Source organism: Ciconia boyciana, chromosome 13 (genome assembly GCF_034638445.1).
Source record: "Ciconia boyciana chromosome 13, ASM3463844v1, whole genome shotgun sequence".
Classification (NCBI taxonomy): domain Eukaryota; kingdom Metazoa; phylum Chordata; class Aves; order Ciconiiformes; family Ciconiidae; genus Ciconia; species Ciconia boyciana.
The window spans coordinates 4,276,975-4,296,117 of NC_132946.1; the positions used below are offsets into that span (position 1 = coordinate 4,276,975).

Consider the following 19,143-nt stretch of genomic DNA (forward strand, 5'->3'; position numbering starts at 1 on the left):
GACAAAGGATCTGCACAGAAGCCAGACCACGCTGATACCTCTGGTAAGTGTGCTTCGCTTCTCCACCAGTCATTATAAACACACAATTTTATAGGCTGAGCACTCGGCTCTAACACGACATGCCGGCCTGTGTAGCTTCATGGACTTAAAAAGTGATTTGCTTTTAATTTGTCCTCCTAAGATCTGGCTCAGCAGATTTTTGCCTCACTTTCCACATGCAGCCTTCCACCCCATATCCGAGGCACTGCACTGTGAGAGGTCTTCATACAAATCCTAAAAGGGAACTACAAATAATTCTGGTCATTCGCCTTTGGAAAACTATGACCCACTAAATGGACGATAAAAAAAGACATTCAGGTTAATTTGCTGTTATTACTGGATTAAATGCTAGGCAGACAGAATGAAGAGTAGTAGGACAAAATCGTTCATCCTCCAAAAACATCACCTCAAGGGAACAATTTCCCTGAAAGAAGCCCAGCTGAATCTTCACATCCAGATCATCAGAACTCCAGGTCTTCATCTGGCAACTTTAAGAAACTTTCAGTTAAGATGAACTTTTCCTGTTTTAAGGCCATAAAATATCAGCGCAGGGTTTTCCCACTCTCTCTCTCAGAGTTAATTCCCTTAATATCCCTTTTTTAATCACTGCTAATGAGCATCAAAACAAAAAATCAGTTTTTCTTTTTTTTTTATTATTATTATTATTTCTAGCAGACAATTTACATAAAATTCCCCTTTTAAGTTAGTGATTCATAACTTCCTGCAATAAACTACTTAAGGAGCAGCTTTGGTAAAGAATGGAATGAAACAACCAACCAAAAACAAATAAAAAAGAACAATCACAGCTGATTTTGAAACCAACACAATTCACCAAATTTAGATTCAAAAGAAAATCTGCCAAGCTGTATTTTCTCAGTGTTTCCAAATATTCCACCTTCCTCCTCCCTTTTCGGGTTTGTGCAGATGTGGGAGCTGCATTCTGTCAAGCAGTTTGTCCTGCTAGATCACGGAAATCCATTTTTACATGATTCGTAGACCTTGAATAGAGGACTCTAAGGTCTTGAAAGAGAGAAAAATCTTAATCACAAGCTGCTACAGTATCCTGTGTTAAATAAGTCAGTGTAAATGCTAAGAAAAATGAGTAAAAACCCTGAATACTTGAGATTAGACTCATATTCAAGAACCAGAGACCACTACAGTCATTCATTTCAAACTCATGCATATATAGACCAATGATTCCACCCCCTTCCCCTGAAACTGCGTTAAAGCAGCTTATATATCGCCTCAATTTCTTATTTGGCTCCTGTCCCCACCAGAGCTTTCCGGCACTATAGAATACAGACAACCTATTCTTTTCTTAAAGGCAGCGCACAGCTCTCAGCAGCCTGGGGAGGCCAGCAGAGACCTCTGTTGGCCGGTCCTCAGCAAAGCAAGCACTTGCGTTATTAAATCCTTTTAGGGTTTTCAGTACAGTGCTTACTGTATTTTCTAACTGTTTGAGGTAACTTCTTACTACTTTGATAAGTTAATTATGAGAGGGCAGGGCCATGTTCTGCAGAAAGACAGTGAGCAGATTCCAAAGGGATGGGAGCAAGAAGGGGCAGCAGGCCTTGTTGTACCAATGATCTTTCCAGGCTGATTGTGGCTGAGGTAGAGGTTGGAGAAGGAAAGAATTAGTGGGATTCCTACAGGGACATTAAGTGATTCCATCAAAAAATTAAGTCTGGATTAGCACCATCTGGTAAGCAAAGTATATCAGCATTTATGCTGAGTCTTGGATCTGTCTTCCTCACGGAGTTCACTAATGGCTTGAATAGTCCAGTCTGGATTTCCTACTGCTAATAAAACCCGCGTTAGGGCGGAGCCCCAGAAGTTGATGCTATAGATCAAAAAACCCCACCATCGCACTCAGTTCACATAAACATGGTAGTAAAAGCATACCTTGAAATCCCAGATGGTCATTGCTCCATCAATGCCGGTGGTGCAGAATTTACGACAATCTCGTTTGTCTATCTCATAAATAGACACTTGGCTGAAAACAGAGAGTGATAGCTGTAACACAGACACCCATTCCAGAGAGCCAAAAAGCTGTGAAATTTGGGCTGAATTCAACTCCCACTCTCTCAAAGGGAGACATGAGTATAGCAGAGCTTATGCTAGATTTTTGGTATAATGCTTCAGAAAAATAAGAAAAGAAAAAGGATGCTGAAAGCTCTTTTATCGCTTGGTGACTGTAGCCTAAACATTTTCCTTGAATAAGGACAAATTGCTTCAGAAATGTCAGCATTCTCTGGGCTCTCATACTTTTTTAAATGCAAGGATATTTTACTCGATTAACCTGAATCAATCCTTTTGATGAATAAATACCCATGGAAATAACATCCGAAATAGGAAGCTGGTATGTTAATTCCTGTTTCAGTTGAATTTTGCTGACTAGATTTTGCACAGTGCTACCAACCTCTTGTAAACTATCTACGTATTTGATAAGATAAACTGTGTTCAAGTTACAGAACACATTAAACATAAGCAAACAGCAGTAGCATGCATGCCATGTTAATGATTAACTTCACCAGCTTCCATATAAGTCCCAGAAATAGACTGCTGTTAGTGAAAGACTAAAATGAAAACAGGATACCAGCTAAACCCATCTGGTACGGCAAATGTGACCTCTCATAGGTTTGCAGTACATCCTGGGAAACCAAAGTGATGTGGAGAGCATTCCTTCCCCTGGCATTGGCAGCAAGACACTCACGTTATACTGTTTTGGTGCAGTGTCTCCAGGGTAGTGTTACGATCTTCTGTAGTGGCTCTTTTATCCATGTTTCGGAAGCGTTCCATAGCGGAAATATTGCGCTGGATGCTCTGTTTTGGAATGTCTAGTTTGGAAACGAAGGTCAGCAAGCCACGGTCATCACAGTTAAAGAGCATTGGGCAGCAGTCATGGCCCTGCAACAAAGCATCATGAAAGCATGTCAGGAAACATAACCAACATAATCACCATTTCATTTTTCTGCTGCTGCTAATTGCAGAAATGCAAAGACTGACACTATGGAAGAGCTTGCTTATTACTAACTTCGTAATGTATGGTGTTTCTCCCTCTCCAAAACACTACAACACTCTACAAGGAGAAAATAATAGACACTTACAGCTGCCACCACACTGTTCTCAGAGACAAACGACACACTCAGGAGTGGGAGGAACTCTGTTTTCAGCTGCGAAACCCTGAACACAAGAACATTTGTTAGAGGACTTCATTGAAACCTCTCATCTTTGGCTCCAACAAAAAAATAGAGACCCTTCCCACACGAGGATTATTGGAAAAGAAGTCAGTGTAGCTCAGTTGTCCTGAGGTGACACCAAAAAGTTGTAATTTGTAATAAAAAGTTTTAACCTAATGAAAGTGTCCTGGAAGATCTATAACAAACATGAAGTATTCCAGGGGAAAGGCTGAAGTTATCTAGTACTGTGTGTCAACAGTGGCAAGAGTTTAAAAATAATACTCCCCAAAAAGGTTCAAATTGATGAAGCTGTTAATTTCATTTGCATATAAAAAACACTTGACATTTTAGTGCTTGACACCATCTTTTCAGGAGGAAAAAGCCTGTAGGTTAAATTACGTCAACTTTTGTGATTTTATAACAAATGAGAAAAGAATTCTAGAACACTTTATACTTAACAATATCCCCAGCCAGGTACTTGTGCAGCTGTAGCCATCAGAACTATAATTCAAAATGAAGCACAGCAATGCCTGGATGATCCACCAGAGATCTCTGCTATCAAAATGTATGGGGAATCTCTTCCTTCTTGGTTAGAAAGCCATGGACACTGAACAGTTATTCAGATCAAGATGAGGAGCAGAAGGAGGAATTGTTAATAAAATATTTTGTTGGATTGGAAGGTGTAAGCTGAAATCTTGCAGCAGCAGTGTCTTAAGGACAGTGGTTGGAATTAACATTTCATGAAATGAACAACTTATTTTTTCTAGATCCTAGTTGGGGATAGGGTCTTAGTAGTTATGGAGTGAGCATGTTTCTGGATTCTCTTGAATCCATTTACAAGGAAATATTGTTTCCCCAATCACTAGAGTGGAACGGTTTTGGTTGGTTTTTTTTTTCCCCCCAAACACTGTTCCCCCCCCCCCCCAAGTAAATAGACTATACCCTCATTGAAGAATTCTTATAAGAAATTTAAATTATATAATCTAAAATTTTAATAATCTACCTTATTTATACAGGCCTCAAAGAGACTTCTGGAATCTACAGTAAAATTGTCAAAAGTGGAAGCAGCAGTCACAGCTCTCGTTGCAAGCACAACATTCCACATACTGCTTCCTTCTATGTCAAACAGCCAATAACTAACAGAAAGAGCATACTTACATCATATTTTTTGAGGCATCAGCAACCGACACAGTACTATCATGACTGACCCAGGCTAGGCGGTTACCGCTGGCAGAAAAACTGACACTATGCACCCATCCGCCACTTCCAGCACCCCCAAATTCTGACATCAGCTGCCCAAAAGGCATTTTGGAGCCCCATGGTGTACTGGCTGGTTTTTCATCCACTTCCTTAATGTAAGCAGAAAACACCCTGCAAATAAAAGATTTCAGCATGAACAAAGACAGAAAAAAACCTTGGGAGCTTGATATACATTTCACATTGGAAGCAAACAGATGCATTCTAATTCTACCAAAATAAAATACTAGGGTATCTTTAAACAACAAGCCGCTGGTGGCTGGGAAGCTTCAGTACCCAGGGAGAAAGCAATAGTACAAAGGGTGTAATGCATACAGATTTCTCATAAATGCTGTTCTTGTATCTCTCTCCTTTTTTTCTAGAAGATGGCACAAAAACATACATTGTCATTGCATTTTCCACTGTGCTAAGATTTCCCTTTCATCCTTTTGCGGTGCTAATAACTCTCAGAGTAAATTCTTTGGCTAGAGAAAAACCACGAATTGCACTGTATAATTAGAAGCTAATACAAACACCTACAAAATTACCCACTTTTTAAGAACATTCACTTTTTAGCAGGATTTCAAAGAAAGAAAACTGATGTTCAAATGCCAGCAAAGGGGCTCTGAGCCACCTTATTCTGGCTCATTACTGAAAGAATGCCTTGAAAACCTGAAACACCACAATGTTTTTATAGTTTTTTTTTCCCAGCACTACAATTTTCAAGATATGTTTAAATAGAAAGCCTCCCCCTTTCATCAAATTCCTTCTGCATGATTCATACATGCCACAATATGGTGTTCTTGACTGTTACCATGGAAGTTACTGGGACGTCACAAACATAGGATTAGAGTCCATTGAACAAGAGGAGCAAGCGAGCTACGCCATACTACTACCAGAGAAACATTTCAGTATAAATGAAAAACCGTGATCAAATATTCATGGTTGCAGTCAAACACAAAAAGGAATTATTTTATAGTGAGTTTAAGGAAATGTTGCTCTCCCCTCCCTGTTTTTTAAATCTTTTACATGTGTGGGGTATGCACTTCAAAAGGTACCTATATTCAGCTTATTCAAATGAAGCTGATCATTTGGAACAAGAAGGGTTTAACTGCAGCTATATTAGGCACAGATTTTCAGAGAATTAAGTATGAATTTATATTCGGCTCTATCAGTTTAAATATAATCTAATGATAATCCTTCAACAAACTTAATTTTATAGAGACTTCTAAAAGGATGGTTCTCTTAATGTATGGAAATAGGACAAGATGTTTAAAGCAACAGCCTTTGACACAAGAAAAATCATTCCTAAGTAATGAAAGACCTTGAAGATAACTGTTAGTTAAAAAAAAAAGTATTTTCCCTTACTAAAGTCTCCCTCTCTTTTAAAACCAAAATCATGTCAGCTTGAAGGCCCCAGCCTTCAAAGAGCATTGGGAAATGACCTTCATTCCGACAGCAACATTGTTCCAGCAAGAATATAAAATTCACACCTATGCAGTGCTGTTCGCTCTATATATATTTCTAAAGACAAATGTAAGAGGAGCTCATCTAGGCCAGCCACCAAAAAAACTCTGCTGAATACCTATCAACTCGGAGCCTCTTCTGCCCTCCATTCTTTTTCCAAAATGTCTCCCACTTAGCTGCTTATTAGTTGGCAGTGGCTCTGGCAGATCCATTTCATAATTTTCTTCAGAACCACCTATCAGAACAGATGCATACTTCAGGCCCAGATATGTTTATTATCTTTAATATGTAACTGAACATTCCCTAGAACTGGAATCCTAGAGATCTGTATTCCTCATTTACCAAAGAGAATATTCTTCCATGGTTTTGGGGAAGAAATAGAAACATAAATGCAGTACCAATCTCCACTACTTTTCCTTTCTTTAATGTTCCTATATGGAGATTTCTATAATAAAAGGAGCAAAATTATTAAATTATTCATCCTAAAGTAAAATGTTAAGCAAGAGCAGAAAGTTTCCCAAATGTTTTAAACCAAGGTCTGTTTTTTTCAAAATATACACCATTTTTCAGAGAAATAAGATGCAGGACACAATGAGTTTTCTGATGGGAAACAAAAGACTAAGCAAGTCTTCTAGAGAACGCTCCTAGGAAATTAGCTGAACCACATCTTGACTTTCTTCCAAAAAAAAAAACCAACCCCCAAAAAACCCAAAACCTATACTGAACAGAAAGTAATTCAAGTCTAACTTCTCAACCAGAACAGGAAAGAGGAGGTAATCAGGGATGCAATGTACATAACAAGCACCAAACAAAGCCTGTAGATGAAGTCCAAAGTAACAGACAGAGAGAGATATATATATCTATATATCGAGAGAGAGAGAGAGAGAGAGATCAGCTGACCTAATGTCAGAGTCCCGAGATGCTTTATGAACACACAGGAAAAAATTTCCACATGTGAAAAGCAGCTGCTTCTGGAAGATGAATGAGTACATTTTACATCACATTTTTTGTGAAAGAAAGTGAACATGTATAGTTTATCTAATTAAAACTGGAGATAAGGCAGGGAAGGGAGACAACTCTCCTCTTCTTCCCAGCTTCCATTTAACATCTCTCCTTACATAAAAAGGTATCAAAGGATCGAATGTAGATGCATGGGTTTCATTCTGAAATAAGGAAGGTAATAGTCGGTCCCACTTCCCCCTCCCACTCCTTCTTAGTCATTTTTAGTACACACTTTGAAGCTTAAAAATTGCCCTATTACATAAATAATTTAAGAAAAGAAGCTTTCCTTATTATTCAAGGTACAAGTGATTAAGTAAAATATGAATTAAAGCCAACCACTCTGCAGTTCCCATGCAGACTTCATTGCAGTGACCCCAATCACTCAGCACAGAGCAACTTGCAGGACCTATCCCTCATGGTGTAATTTCACAATCGGTTTGAAAGACTACGTCATCCATCTCACAGGCCAATCTGTTTTTACCAGCCTTTTTTTTTTTTAATGCTCTTCAAAAATGTGTTTTGTTGCGTTGAGTTTCAGGTGGATCAATGCCTTGACCCTGCTCACTACAGAGCTGCAAGGACATTAAGGCTAGCACAAAGGGGAGAGAACAAGTGATTCAGGGAAGAAAAAGAGGAGATATAGCCTTTGGAAGTGCCAAGTTACCCTGAATTTTGGAACTGCACCATTAGGATACTGCGTTTTAAACTCTAATTAGCAGTGTTGGTGTTCTACAAGATAGATAGCACCTGCTAGTCCAATTTCAGCCTAACAACTAGATCTCAGCACTCAGTGCACGCATAGTAGTACTACCTCTGTGTACTGCTAGTAAAGAAACCCACCAGTTCATTAAATTCAGGCACATTCCTCAACAGATAAATGTTGGTAGTCCAAAGCCTGCATGCAGTAGCACCAAAGCCAAAGTCTCTTAAGCTAGATATTTTATTTTGGTTACAACAGCATGCAATGAGCTGTCTTCTATTCTGATAGCAAATGCATGATCAACATGCTCGTGCTACTAACTTGAACCAGTAATCCAAATTGATTTACAGATGCTTTATTTTCTCTCACCTGCACTTGAAGTCACAGGATCCAGCAGCCAGCAAAACATTGTTGGGGTGCCAGTCCAGGCTAAGAACAGTGGAACGAATGGGCTTTTTAATGTGTTTGCTCACCCACCTAAATGGAGAGAGATAAAATTTACATGAAAATATTTTACCGGACTCCCCCAAACCCATGAAATACTCCTCAAAAAGATCACCCCTTGCCAACGACTAAACACATCAGTTTTGCAATAAAACTCACATTCTGCCCAAATCTTTCATATTGCCTTGTACAGTCTGTGAACTTTATACGGTTATCTTAATTAAAATTTTAAAGATTATAAACAAATTCATGTTAAATATATTATCTCTTCACCAGAATCCTATTCCCCTAACTCATTTTTATAATGCATTGGACTGAACTCCTTAATGTGAATTTTGCACAGTAGTTGCCTGGTCCCTTCCATCCTATGAACAAGAGCTCAGCTTTGACAGTGATATTGAGCTAAGCAGCACTATTTTCTTAGATCACTAAGTATGCTTCCTCTCCAGCTCCTTCCAATGAGTTTTACAGTCATCTCTCTTACCCGTCAACTTCTCTACTGTTTAATAATACAGTAACTATAAACCGCAACAAGTAAATGGGTGAACTGACAATGATATGACTAGTGTATACATCTCAATTATTTGAAGTACAGTGAAAAGTGGTCCTGATGTTGAATGCATCAATATCAGCCTAAATACGTCTCAGCAGATTTGGTCTGTGTGAACTATTTACAAAATAGTAATGAAATCTGTTATTCACTTGATGGCCTTCAGGATGATGGTGCTTTTTCTTTGAATTTACTTCCAACAGGCACAAGCAGTTTTAAGGATCACACTAAATTATTTGTCTTCAACATATGGGGTTTTGATTCTTCTGCAGACAAGTGAGGCAGAGAAAATGTTAAGAACTGAGTATGTTGGAAAGCATAAAAGTCCAAAACAGTCTTTAAAATGTATTTTGCAGATGGTGTCATTGTTTACCATCTCCACCTGGAAGACTGCACACAGAACGGCAGGCACAGACACCTGTGTTTTTATGCATGTTTATGTAACCCAAAGTAATAGATACTCAACATACTGATTCCACCCACAGAAGGTATGGTAAACGTAGCTCCAACACGTACAGCTACAAATGTAGATCCATTAAAGATCAGAAGCACTAAGTTCAGATGCCAAAGAGAAAAAAATGTTAATGGTGGAAATAGTTGTGATAGTCCTGTCTGAAATCTAGAACTGTGACAAGAATATATGACAGAATATAGAACAGGTAGATGACAAGCTTGAACATCTTCTAATAGACCACCCTGAAGGTAAGTGACAGACGTGAATTCTTTAATGACAAGAAATGGCCCAAAATACCCTATATGGAAGAAAGACTCCAGTCGAGGTTTCTTCATTCATTCTGGAAGGAGGTGTAGGGGGGAAACATTTCTCTTTTTTCAATCATACAGTTGTGGTAAAGAAATTTTTACTCTGAAATTCTTGCACTTTTAGAAAAGCAACATATGTTTATGGCAGTCAGCCAGAACACATCCACACCAACATGTACAACCTGAAAACAGGCTAAGTCCAAGACCTTTAGGTGCTACACCAGAGTAAAGAAGTAAAAGAAGGAACCTTTTCCCTAAGATGTAAAAAGTCCATGAAAGAACTTGAGGCCTATCCCTCTACATTTCCTGAAGATTTTAGGAATTGGGAAAACAGTAACCTAGTTACCACCATTAAACTCCAGGCTTTAGCTTTCCTGGGCAGACCTTAGGGGTATAAATAGAAATTAAACTCAAACAGCTCACCAGTCATTTTCAGATTCGAAGTAGCACACAGATATAAGCCGAGCTCCACTTCCCACAGCAAATTTATTCTCCAAGGGAGACCATTTCACAAAGGTGGCTGCACGATTAATTCTCAGGATCACAAGGGTTGGTTTCCACACGCCGTCTTTCTGACTCCAGACATAGGCATTACGGTCTGCACCGCAAGTTACAATGCGATCACTTTTGGGAGCCCAGTCAATACCTGCAATTCAGAGTTCACATTAATAAACTTTTCCCTTTACTGTTTGCTTTACAGTAAGCCAAAACAGAGACAATCTCACAGCCTTCTACTACAGAGATAGTTATTACTGTTACGTATTAGTAGTATTCCCCTTCTTCACTTATTCTCCAGGCATCATTTTAAACTGTTGGGGATATCAGTTTCTCCCACTAGCTTTCATCAAAATCGCAGATCCCGAATTTCCAGATTCCACAGGGAATTTGCCCGCTAAGGAAGCCTGCTCTGACGGCTGGCCAACAGGCGGAGCTCTGCAGACCGGCTAAAGCCTGTCCGCTGGCACCCTTCAAACCACTGACTTCTGCAGGAGACCCGTTTCAACAGCTGAAATCCAGCAATTCTAAAACTACGCACAAATCTCTAACATAGTTGTCTGCTTCCTGCCAGACCACAGTCATGATCTAAAAGTTTAGATAGCAGGGTTTTTTGGTTAGAAGTTATCAATCTTTATGTACTGATACAATCCTTACATTTTCTCCATGCCTATTTAAGCTGTGCCATGAGAAAGAAACGTTTACCAAGCAAAAATAACAAATTCAAAGAATAAAATGAAGCTTTTGATAAGCCTGCCATTGCTTCTTTCCCCTCCTGTGCAATGAAGGATGTTCTCAACTGGAAAGTCTTACAGCAACATTATTTTTAATCTTTTCTCCAGCATCCTTCTTTGAGATGCAGAGCGCAATCCTTAACTCTCCCGCCACAAAATTATATTTCAGTGGTTTTTCATAACTGTGTTCTGTATTCAAAACATGCCTTGAGAACACAAACTGAAAAAAGGATAAAAGTTATGGAAAGAATTTGTACTAATTTTACCATATTATTCATACATGGTCTACTTCAAAATAGGCTTATGCTTGAAAAGTTCAATTTTCAAGAGGTTGGTAGCCTGAAACCATAGTTACGCGAGTCAATCTAGCACTGCCTTTGAAAGGTGGACCATCCTGCCTCTCTTTACATCTCTTTCCCACCACCTCCCTTGCCCCAGCACCAGTGTTCTTCTGACCCATGGCAAGTTCAGCTTTTTAGCTTAGCAAAAAACAAAGCCAGCAAAAAGAGTGAGTAATGCTCTTCCTGTAAGTGAACAGGAGCAGCTCACCACAAACCTCTGAATCAAGACACAGAAGGCAAGACAAGGGACCTTGTCCCTGGTGATCAGAAGCTGGAGTGGCAGTAGTTGAATCACTCCTGTTAGAGGCAACAAGCGGTTTGATCAGTCTATCTCCTGTGTCTAACCACAGTTTAAGTCTACTCTTTACGACAACCACAGCATTTAGTATTCCAAAGGTATAAGCTATGCAGGGAAGTGGAGAGAGCTCTTTTCCCAAGTCATGAATATTTGGCTTCTAACACTAACAGGTACAAGTAAAATGCAGAGAAATGTCTTTGGGGAACAGCATGTCGTTTGTAAATTCAGCCCAAGTGACTCTTCACAAAAGAACACGTACAGTTGTGCTCTTTGACAGCAAGAATCAGATAAATTGAATAAAGTCCCTGCAAAACGCTGTTGGGCAGATACTTCTGCCCATCAGTGAGCTGAGAACAGAATAAAGGATATTGCTGTTTTGAACGAGTGCTTGTATTAATTACTTTCATTTCCTTAGAGAATAAAGCCCTTATAAAAATATCACCATGAAAAAAAATAGTAATAAGACACTACCACAGGACAATCACATTTTAAAAATAACACTTTGTGACTCATCATGGCAGCTCTTCTTACATTTTCATTGTGGAGCTACAGATACTCTGGGCCTGCAGTAAAATGCACTCACTGATGGTCTGTCATAAATCCAGGACTGACCACTTCAAGTGTTTATACAGTCCCTAAAAAAGGATATTTATTGCTGTTGGAAACCACAAACCAACGTAACAGTTGTATACTTGATGAAGTTTTAATACTAGCGCTTGAAAGGGAGCGGCATGTATCACCAGGAGAGTTTGACACACAACCAGATTACTTCAGAAGACTAGAAGTTTATTCTCATTATGTCATTATGGATGAAAAATAAGCAATAGATAAGAAAGAAAGGCTCAGTTACACTACCAAAATGTCTGGAAATGAAATAGGGCTTTTCCTGCTAACATTCATTGCATGCAGTCCAGAAAAATGCTGCAAAGCTCTCGGTAAGTGGGAATGCCAACCTATAAAAAGATCTATTTATTCAACACTTGCAGATTTCCTGTTCAGATTCTCAACTGGGGAAAACAGGGGGCGGACAAACTTAATGTCTGGCACAGCACAATATTCTCTTACCTGTAATGTGTCCATTGTGTTCCTTTAGCTCATGAGCCTTTACCCACTGGTTTCCGCTCTTCTTGTAGATGTGGACTTCATGATTATTAGGGCTAATGGCAATCTCTTGAAGAAGAAATAAAACAATCCAATAGTACAGAAGGCTTTTTAATAACAAATGTTTTACTTGGAAAGACTTTCCAATCTAAAGCCTGTATTCTCAATTTTCAGAGCATTACATGGGTTTTGTAAACAATGGGCCAACATCCCTGGATAATCTCAAGTAATTATGGTCATAACATGGTCATGAGTATACTGCACAGAAAGACAATACAGTTTGAACATGACAACCCACATTCTAGTAGAAAAATAGGCTATTAAAAGAAAGGGCTGGTTTGCAGTATGGAAATAGAGGGTCAAAGAGGGTAAGGGCCAGGTCGTTCTCACAAGGTGCAGACCAAGAAGCGAAGGTTTCTGGAACACTAATAAGACTAGATTTGCTCCTATGCCAGAGTTCCAGTAATAGGTTTAGAAAAGTTCAGGTTTAGAAGATGCTTGCTTTTTGGATCGTAAGTGGGATATTTAACATGCAACACTATGTATTTGACCATACCTTCCCTAAACGTGATCCAGAACATTACAAGGTCACAAACTGACAGTAAAGAAAAAATAGCAATTGAAAAAAAAATTAAAAATTAAAACTAACATATTACTTACGAGTACGGTCTCTGTTCCATGCATGGCAGGTGATTGGCTCTAGTAAAAACTGATGTAGAGACATTCCGAGTTAAAGATATTCCTATGTTGTAAAAATTGAAAAAGCTGAAAGGTGTAAAATTGAAAACAAAACACTTCAAAATTAGATAATTACTAAAACAAGATCAGCCTTCAACATTTACCAAGGTTGTTTCAGTCCAGTATTACAATTTACTTACAGAAGATGACAACTTACTCAGTAAATATGTTAAGGCTGCTTAAGAGTTGCCTTTGCCATACGCTCTGATATCTTCAGTAGGCTGATGAATTTTAAGTGTCTTGCTTACTGAACCTGATTGCAATTGACCCAAAAGCCATATACGCTTGCTTCTTAGCGTATCCTCACAGGCGAGAGAGCAGGTTCTTAGGAAATCTAACAAACCTAATAATTTTACTATGGAAGTGGAATACTTGGGAAAAAAAAAAAAGAATCTAGGGACACAGCTGAGTGAATCGATTCAAAATCCTGACATGTATCAAGGCTCACATGCAGCACTACAATAAAAACTTTTTCTTCTTCTTTTTCAGGAGCTTAAATTGGTGTGTCCAGAACATTGATAAGTAACTGTAATCTGCTGATGTATTATTTGATAAAACCATTTATATGTATCCTAGGGAAAAATTATTAGGATTAGTAATTAACTAATTACTAATTTCTTAAAATTAATTCTAGCACTAAACTGTTCTATAGTTAGGCTTTTGCCCCCATGAGATTCAAACACTAAAAGAACAAGCTGAATCATTCTAGTTTGTAAGTATTTTAATTTGTTTAAAAAAAAGCTAGATACCTAGCTTTTTCTTTAACTTATGACTGCTACAAGAGACGGTGCTGAACATCTGCAATTGGAGGCGCACCAACCCGCAAATACGAAGTTGTTTAAAATATCATATCGTATTCTATGTCCTGTATTAACCAAGGGCAGCATAAATGGATGGAAGATAACATGGTAAAAACTCAAGGTCACCTGTAATAATTAAAACATGCATAGTCCAATACATACAGCTTGGATTTGTCAATTCCTTCCATATATTCCACTAATTTTCATAGCAATTTATCCTTGGCTGATGGATCAAAGTCTTTTGGCCCCTACATATACATCTAAAAAGAAATATCTCTGTGATGTCATTCCAAGACATCCACACCCATTATAGCCTGAAATTACAACATACCCAAGTATGGCCATGTTAGCAGAGGGTGGAGACTTCAAGACAAGGTAGGAATTTGGAAGCAAACAGGAAATGAATGGCAGCCCAGCAGAAACTCAGGGGTGAATGAAAGATGAGTATGTTCTTACGGAGCTTAGCAATTACTATCGCACCACTAGTTTAAGAAATATGCTGAAAGTGCTGAATCTTGGAGCAGAGACGATACAGTACTTCACCAATGCAAATAACTGGAGAGCCTTTTTCTTTTCTTTTCTCCTTTTTTCTTTTTTTAAGAAATCAAGCACTGCTACTTTAAAGAAATAGGACTTACAGTGACATTTCAAATGTACTTCACATATAACTTTTAACTATATGAGCTTTAAGTCCAGTTCATAATTTTAACCAGCATTATTTTCATGGTTCTTCTAATAATCTTATTGTACCAATCAAATGAAGCTATTAAATATATGCAGTCCTAAGCAAAATAATTAATTACTTTTTTATTAATGTGAAAACATTGACATAATCCACGTTACCTTTGACCTTGGACAGCCATGATTTGAGATTCCATGTGTTAATATAAGCAAAACATGACTGCAAATTGCTTTTTCCACGATCTTGCTTTTGTACATGCCAACATTCAGTAGCAGTACATTTCCATATACAGGAAAAGTTGAAGAGCTGTTCTACCAACAAGGAATGCTCAGCCTTTTCTACTCTTTCCGAAATAAAATGTAAAAATATTCAATCTCCCCTCCCCAAGGAACGGAGCTATTTTGAAACACTTTCTAATACAACCCTGGTATTTTCTCCACAGATTGGCACTACGTATAAATGATACGGTCCCATCCTAACTTCTGGTTTAGAGGTTTTTACTAACCTACACGCTGTTCCCAAATAACACCTAGATAAGCAATATGATCCACTCCTTCCCATTGACTGAGTTTCTTGAGCACCGTAACTTGTAGCAAGCGACTATTTTCCATTTTGCTTTGGTAACAAACTCATAAAAAACAACAGTGATGATAATCTCAAAAAGCACTACTATTTCTGTCATCTGATAGTTGCAGTGCTATTTTCTTCGTGAAGATAAATCTTAATGACATCTTCCAGTTATATTTATTCCTTACTAATACACAGACAGAAATCAAACTCACATTTCACTAGAGAAAATGCAACTGGCTCTATGATTCTTGATATAATTCATATGTAGTAAACCCTTCACTGCCTTCCTGTCAGCCAGCCTCAGAATCTCACGCAGGGAAGATACTGTTATGATAACTTTGTTAGCCAAGTCCTCAAGGCAGCTATCCCAACCTTTTTTTCAAATGCAAAGTAACTATCCTTAAGTTTCAATAAAATTTTAAAAAAGGGAGGAAAAAAAAGGAAATCTTGCACCTTTATACAGAAGGAGTTCTTTCAGTACATAGACTGAAAAGATCAAGGTTGGGAAGTACAGGACTCAGCTGTTGTCATCTCTCAATGGGGTGTCATCTCTCAATATGTGGTGTAAGGCCATCCCTGGACAAGCAACTAGCAAGGATGCAGATTCAGAAGTGGAGACAGCGTGTGTGTGTGAGAGAGAAAAAGAACTTTCTTTTTCTTTTCTTTACTCTCTTTTTAATCCTTGCCTATTTTCAGAGCACCTACATCACTCTCAAACATCTGGAAGAGAAGTGCCTATAATTAAGGACTGCCTCCTACTACTGTCATTCCCTTCCAAGTCGCTCAGCGCAGCTTTCCCAACAGGGTGACTCCTCGCAGGCAAGCCTACTGACACAGGACACCATTAGCATTATAAAGCCGACCGGTTTGGGATGGATTGCGGGCTGCGGCCCTACCCCACGCTGATAACACAGGTGCACAGAGCTGCTGCGGAGGCCACGGTGAGGCAGGGACAGGAGGCAAGGCAGGGGCTGCCCCGCCGAGGCCCGCCCGGCTGCTCCCTCCCCCGCCTCATCCATCCCCCCGTGCAGCCCCGTCCCTTCAGGGCGAAGGGGCTGAGGGCTCCCCATCACCTCACCCTCAGAAAGATGCCTCCAGCCCCCCCATGCAGCGACAGGGCCGGGCACGGCCCCCCACCCCCGGGCAGGCCGGGGCTGAGGTGACTCCCCCCCGCCATCCCCTCAGCACCGGCGGGCCTGCAGGCTCCCCCCATCCCTCTCGGGGCGGGGGCAGGCCGGCCCAGCGGCGCCGCGGACAGACGCCCCCGGCGCGGGGACTCACCTGAGGCGGCGGGAGCGGAGCGGGACTCGCGGACTCTGGTCAGTCAACGCGACTCCGCTCCGGGCGGCGAGAGAGGGAGCGGCCGGCGGCGGAGGCCGAGGGGGGGGGCCGGCACTGACAAGGGAGCCAGGAAACGCGCTCTGCGCCTGCGCGCCGCCCGCCGGCCGCCCCCCCGGGCTGCGCCTGCGCCGCCGCCGCGCTGCAGGGGCGGAGGAAGCCGGGGCGCGCCGGGGAGCCGCTCTGCGCCTGCGCGGCGGGAGGGCTGGGGGGCCGCGCGCCGTGCCCGCGCCTCACACAAAGGCGGCGGGCGGGCGGGGGCGGAGGGAGCGTGCGCGCTGTAGGGAGTGCGCATGCGCAGTGGGGTGTTCGTCCCCCCTCACAGAGGGGTGGGAGACGATAAATGTGCCAGCGGCTGGTAGGGGAAGGCTCTATGTTCTGCCAGGGAAGGGGGTTCTTGTCACCCCTGGTGCCTTGTGAGGTGAAAGAGGCTATGGCTGCCCCTCTCTTGGAAGGGGCATGAGCTAAGTGCAGCTCCTCTGGGTTTGGGGAGGCCCAAGGTGCTGCTGGAGGGGCTGGTTTGTGTGAGGCCTCCTGAGGTGGAGGTTGGCATGGCTGCAGGTGGCAGTGCCAGAGGACAGCCACAGACTTGGGAAGGAGGTTGTGAGGAGTTGAAGGGAGATCATTTGGGCTTCTTTGGTGTAGGCTGACTTAGAGTTGGAGAGCTATCATGCAAGGAATGTTTGTGGCCTTCCTCCCTTTTGGAGGCTGAAGGATGGAAGGAAGGCACTCTCCACTGCAGGGGATAACAATCCTATCTTAGGTCATTCAGGTGCTGTAGGACCTTCCCTCCTAGGTGGCTGGAATATAGAAAGAAGTGCATTTGCAGTACTTTGCCACACTCTTAATCCCCTTGAGGAGTTGCTGTTTGGAGTCTCATGGGTTGGCTCCTGTAAAACTTCAAACTCCATTGCCTGTGAAGTTGTGTGAGCTTAAGTGCAAAAAAAAAGCAATTCTGGGGTGAATTAGTGACTCCCAGGTATACTGAGGAGCAATAGAGTAGTGAGTTTCATTTCTAGTCTGAGAGAAAATAAACAATTTATAAGCATCTAGAAGGAAACAAGAAGGTGAATCGTAGCCAGTATGGCTTTGCTGTGAATGAATTGAGCCAATCTAATTTCCTTTTCTGGCAGCATAACAGGGCTTGCAGATAAGGGAGAAGCAGTATATGTCATATATCTTGATTTTTAGTAGAGCTTCTGACACTGGCTTGCAGGATATTCTAATAATAAACTGGGAAACCAATCTAGATGATACCGCTCTAAGGGAGTTGCAAAACTGGTTGAGGAAAAATGTACTTAATATCAGTGCTTGTACAAGGAATTACCCTGGGTCCATTACTCATCCATGATGAAATAAAGAATGTAATTACTGCATCTGAAGATGAGATCAAGTTTGAAGGCAGAATAAACACAGTCATAGAACTAGGATTCAAACTGGGAGCTCTATGGAAAAAATAGGATGTGGTTCAGTAGCAGGTGCACTGCTGTAGACTTCAATGTAATCAACTTCAGAATTAAAAGATTAAGAAGAATTGGGCAGCTGGCTGTGCTGCAGGAAAGGATGGAGAGGCTGCCGTGGGTCATAAGCTGAATAGGAGTCCATAACATCTTGCTGTTGCAGAAGAGGCAAACACCATGCAGGTCCATATAAGTAAGAAAATGCTAGTAAGACAGACACAGAAATCCTGCTCTGCTGAGCTGTGCTAGAAGAGTATGTCCTGTTGTGGGCTCCACACAAGAGAAATACAGGTATTTGGAGAAAAAGGTAGCAATAATGATCCAAGTCTTTGAACACATGACTTTTGCTTAGCCTGTTGAGAGGACAGAAAACTGAGGAAAGATGTGGTAAGTCTTCAAACAGATAAAAGGCTGCTGCTGTGAGGAAAGGAACAATTTGTTCTCTAATGCCCATTGGGTAGGGTGAGAAGTCGTAAGCTGAGATAACAGCAAGGCAGATCTAGGTTACAGTGAAAAAATTCTCAGTGATTCCTTTGAAGTAGTCAAGCCCTGTGTTGGACTGACTTGGCAGGATGTAGGACTGCTCTGAGAGGTTTTTAAGAATGGATCAGACAAATATTTGTCAGAATGGTGAAAGCGCGATATAAGATCTTGCATTCGGGAAGGAGGCTAGAGTTGATGGTCTCCTAAACCAGTGTTACTATGGTTCTGTAACTGTGAGATATGTAATCATTGCAGCCCTTATTGGCTTAATGATAAAACTAGATCAGCTGCACAGATTAAAGATATGCAACTAGGCTGAGTGAAATTGTGTAACAGGAATGAAATTATGTTTAAGTATGGTTTTATGTTTACAAATGATTTTCACCAAATAGGGTGAAAGTTTCTAAATGAGGAACTCTGCAGAGCTTTTAAGCATTAAAAGCTAAGGCCCTGTCTCCAGCAAAGCTTTCCGGAGAATTTTCCACTTTTGTTCCTGCTGTATTGCTGATACAATTATGCTGTGCTAATCCAGCAAGGATGCCAGTGTTTTTGAGATGAAGGCCTCAGAAGCAAGGCTGAACTGATCTTAGTGAAAATAGTTTAGATGCAGTCAGACCTTAAGATATGTATTAAAAAAAATTGAGCTGGGACATTCTTTGAGGTTGTTTTTATGTTTTAAACAGCAATGCATTCATATGGGTAGTAGCTAGTCAAAAAGAGGTCT

At 40.7% G+C, this 19,143-nt stretch overlaps 1 protein-coding gene and 1 long non-coding RNA gene across 5 annotated transcripts in view; one reads left to right on the forward strand and one right to left on the reverse strand.

The window, feature by feature from the left end:
- Window positions 1–671: 671 nt before the first annotated feature.
- Window positions 672–16,576, reverse strand: ARPC1A (actin related protein 2/3 complex subunit 1A). Of its 3 annotated transcripts, none has more exons than XM_072878589.1 (10): window positions 16,420–16,576; window positions 13,009–13,113; window positions 12,313–12,417; window positions 9,803–10,025; window positions 7,993–8,100; window positions 4,377–4,589; window positions 3,147–3,222; window positions 2,753–2,946; window positions 1,942–2,032; window positions 672–1,059 (listed from the first exon to the last, which is right to left on the reverse strand). In XM_072878589.1, the coding sequence occupies exons 2-10, from the start codon at window positions 13,070–13,072 to the stop codon at window positions 1,021–1,023; spliced, it is 1,113 nt and encodes a 370-aa protein (XP_072734690.1). In that variant the 5' UTR covers window positions 13,073–13,113; window positions 16,420–16,576; the 3' UTR covers window positions 672–1,020. The 3 variants fall into 3 exon arrangements, with proteins under 3 accessions (XP_072734690.1, XP_072734689.1, XP_072734691.1); XM_072878588.1 differs by having other exon boundaries at window positions 13,009–13,090; window positions 16,420–16,575; XM_072878590.1 differs by lacking the exon at window positions 16,420–16,576 and adding an exon at window positions 14,049–14,067 and having other exon boundaries at window positions 13,009–13,090.
- The window catches only part of LOC140659224 (uncharacterized), a 45,061-nt gene continuing 41,861 nt past the window's right edge, over window positions 15,944–19,143 (forward strand). The window contains exon 1 of one of the 2 annotated variants that reach the window (XR_012045048.1): window positions 15,944–16,079. This is a non-coding gene — a long non-coding RNA (uncharacterized lncRNA). The remainder of the gene's footprint in view (window positions 16,080–19,143) is intronic. The other variant, XR_012045050.1, reaches the window with a different exon arrangement.

Coding starts and splice junctions, on each gene's coding strand:
- ARPC1A (XM_072878589.1), bottom strand. CDS start 13,072: ATGTCTCTACATCAGTTTTTACTAGAGCCAATCACCTGCCATGCATGG. Junction 12,418..13,008: donor ATGGAACAGAGACCGTACTC/GTAAGTAATATG, acceptor TTCTTCTTCAAG/AGATTGCCATTAGCCCTAAT. Junction 10,026..12,312: donor ACACAATGGACACATTACAG/GTAAGAGAATAT, acceptor TCTGAATTGCAG/GTATTGACTGGGCTCCCAAA.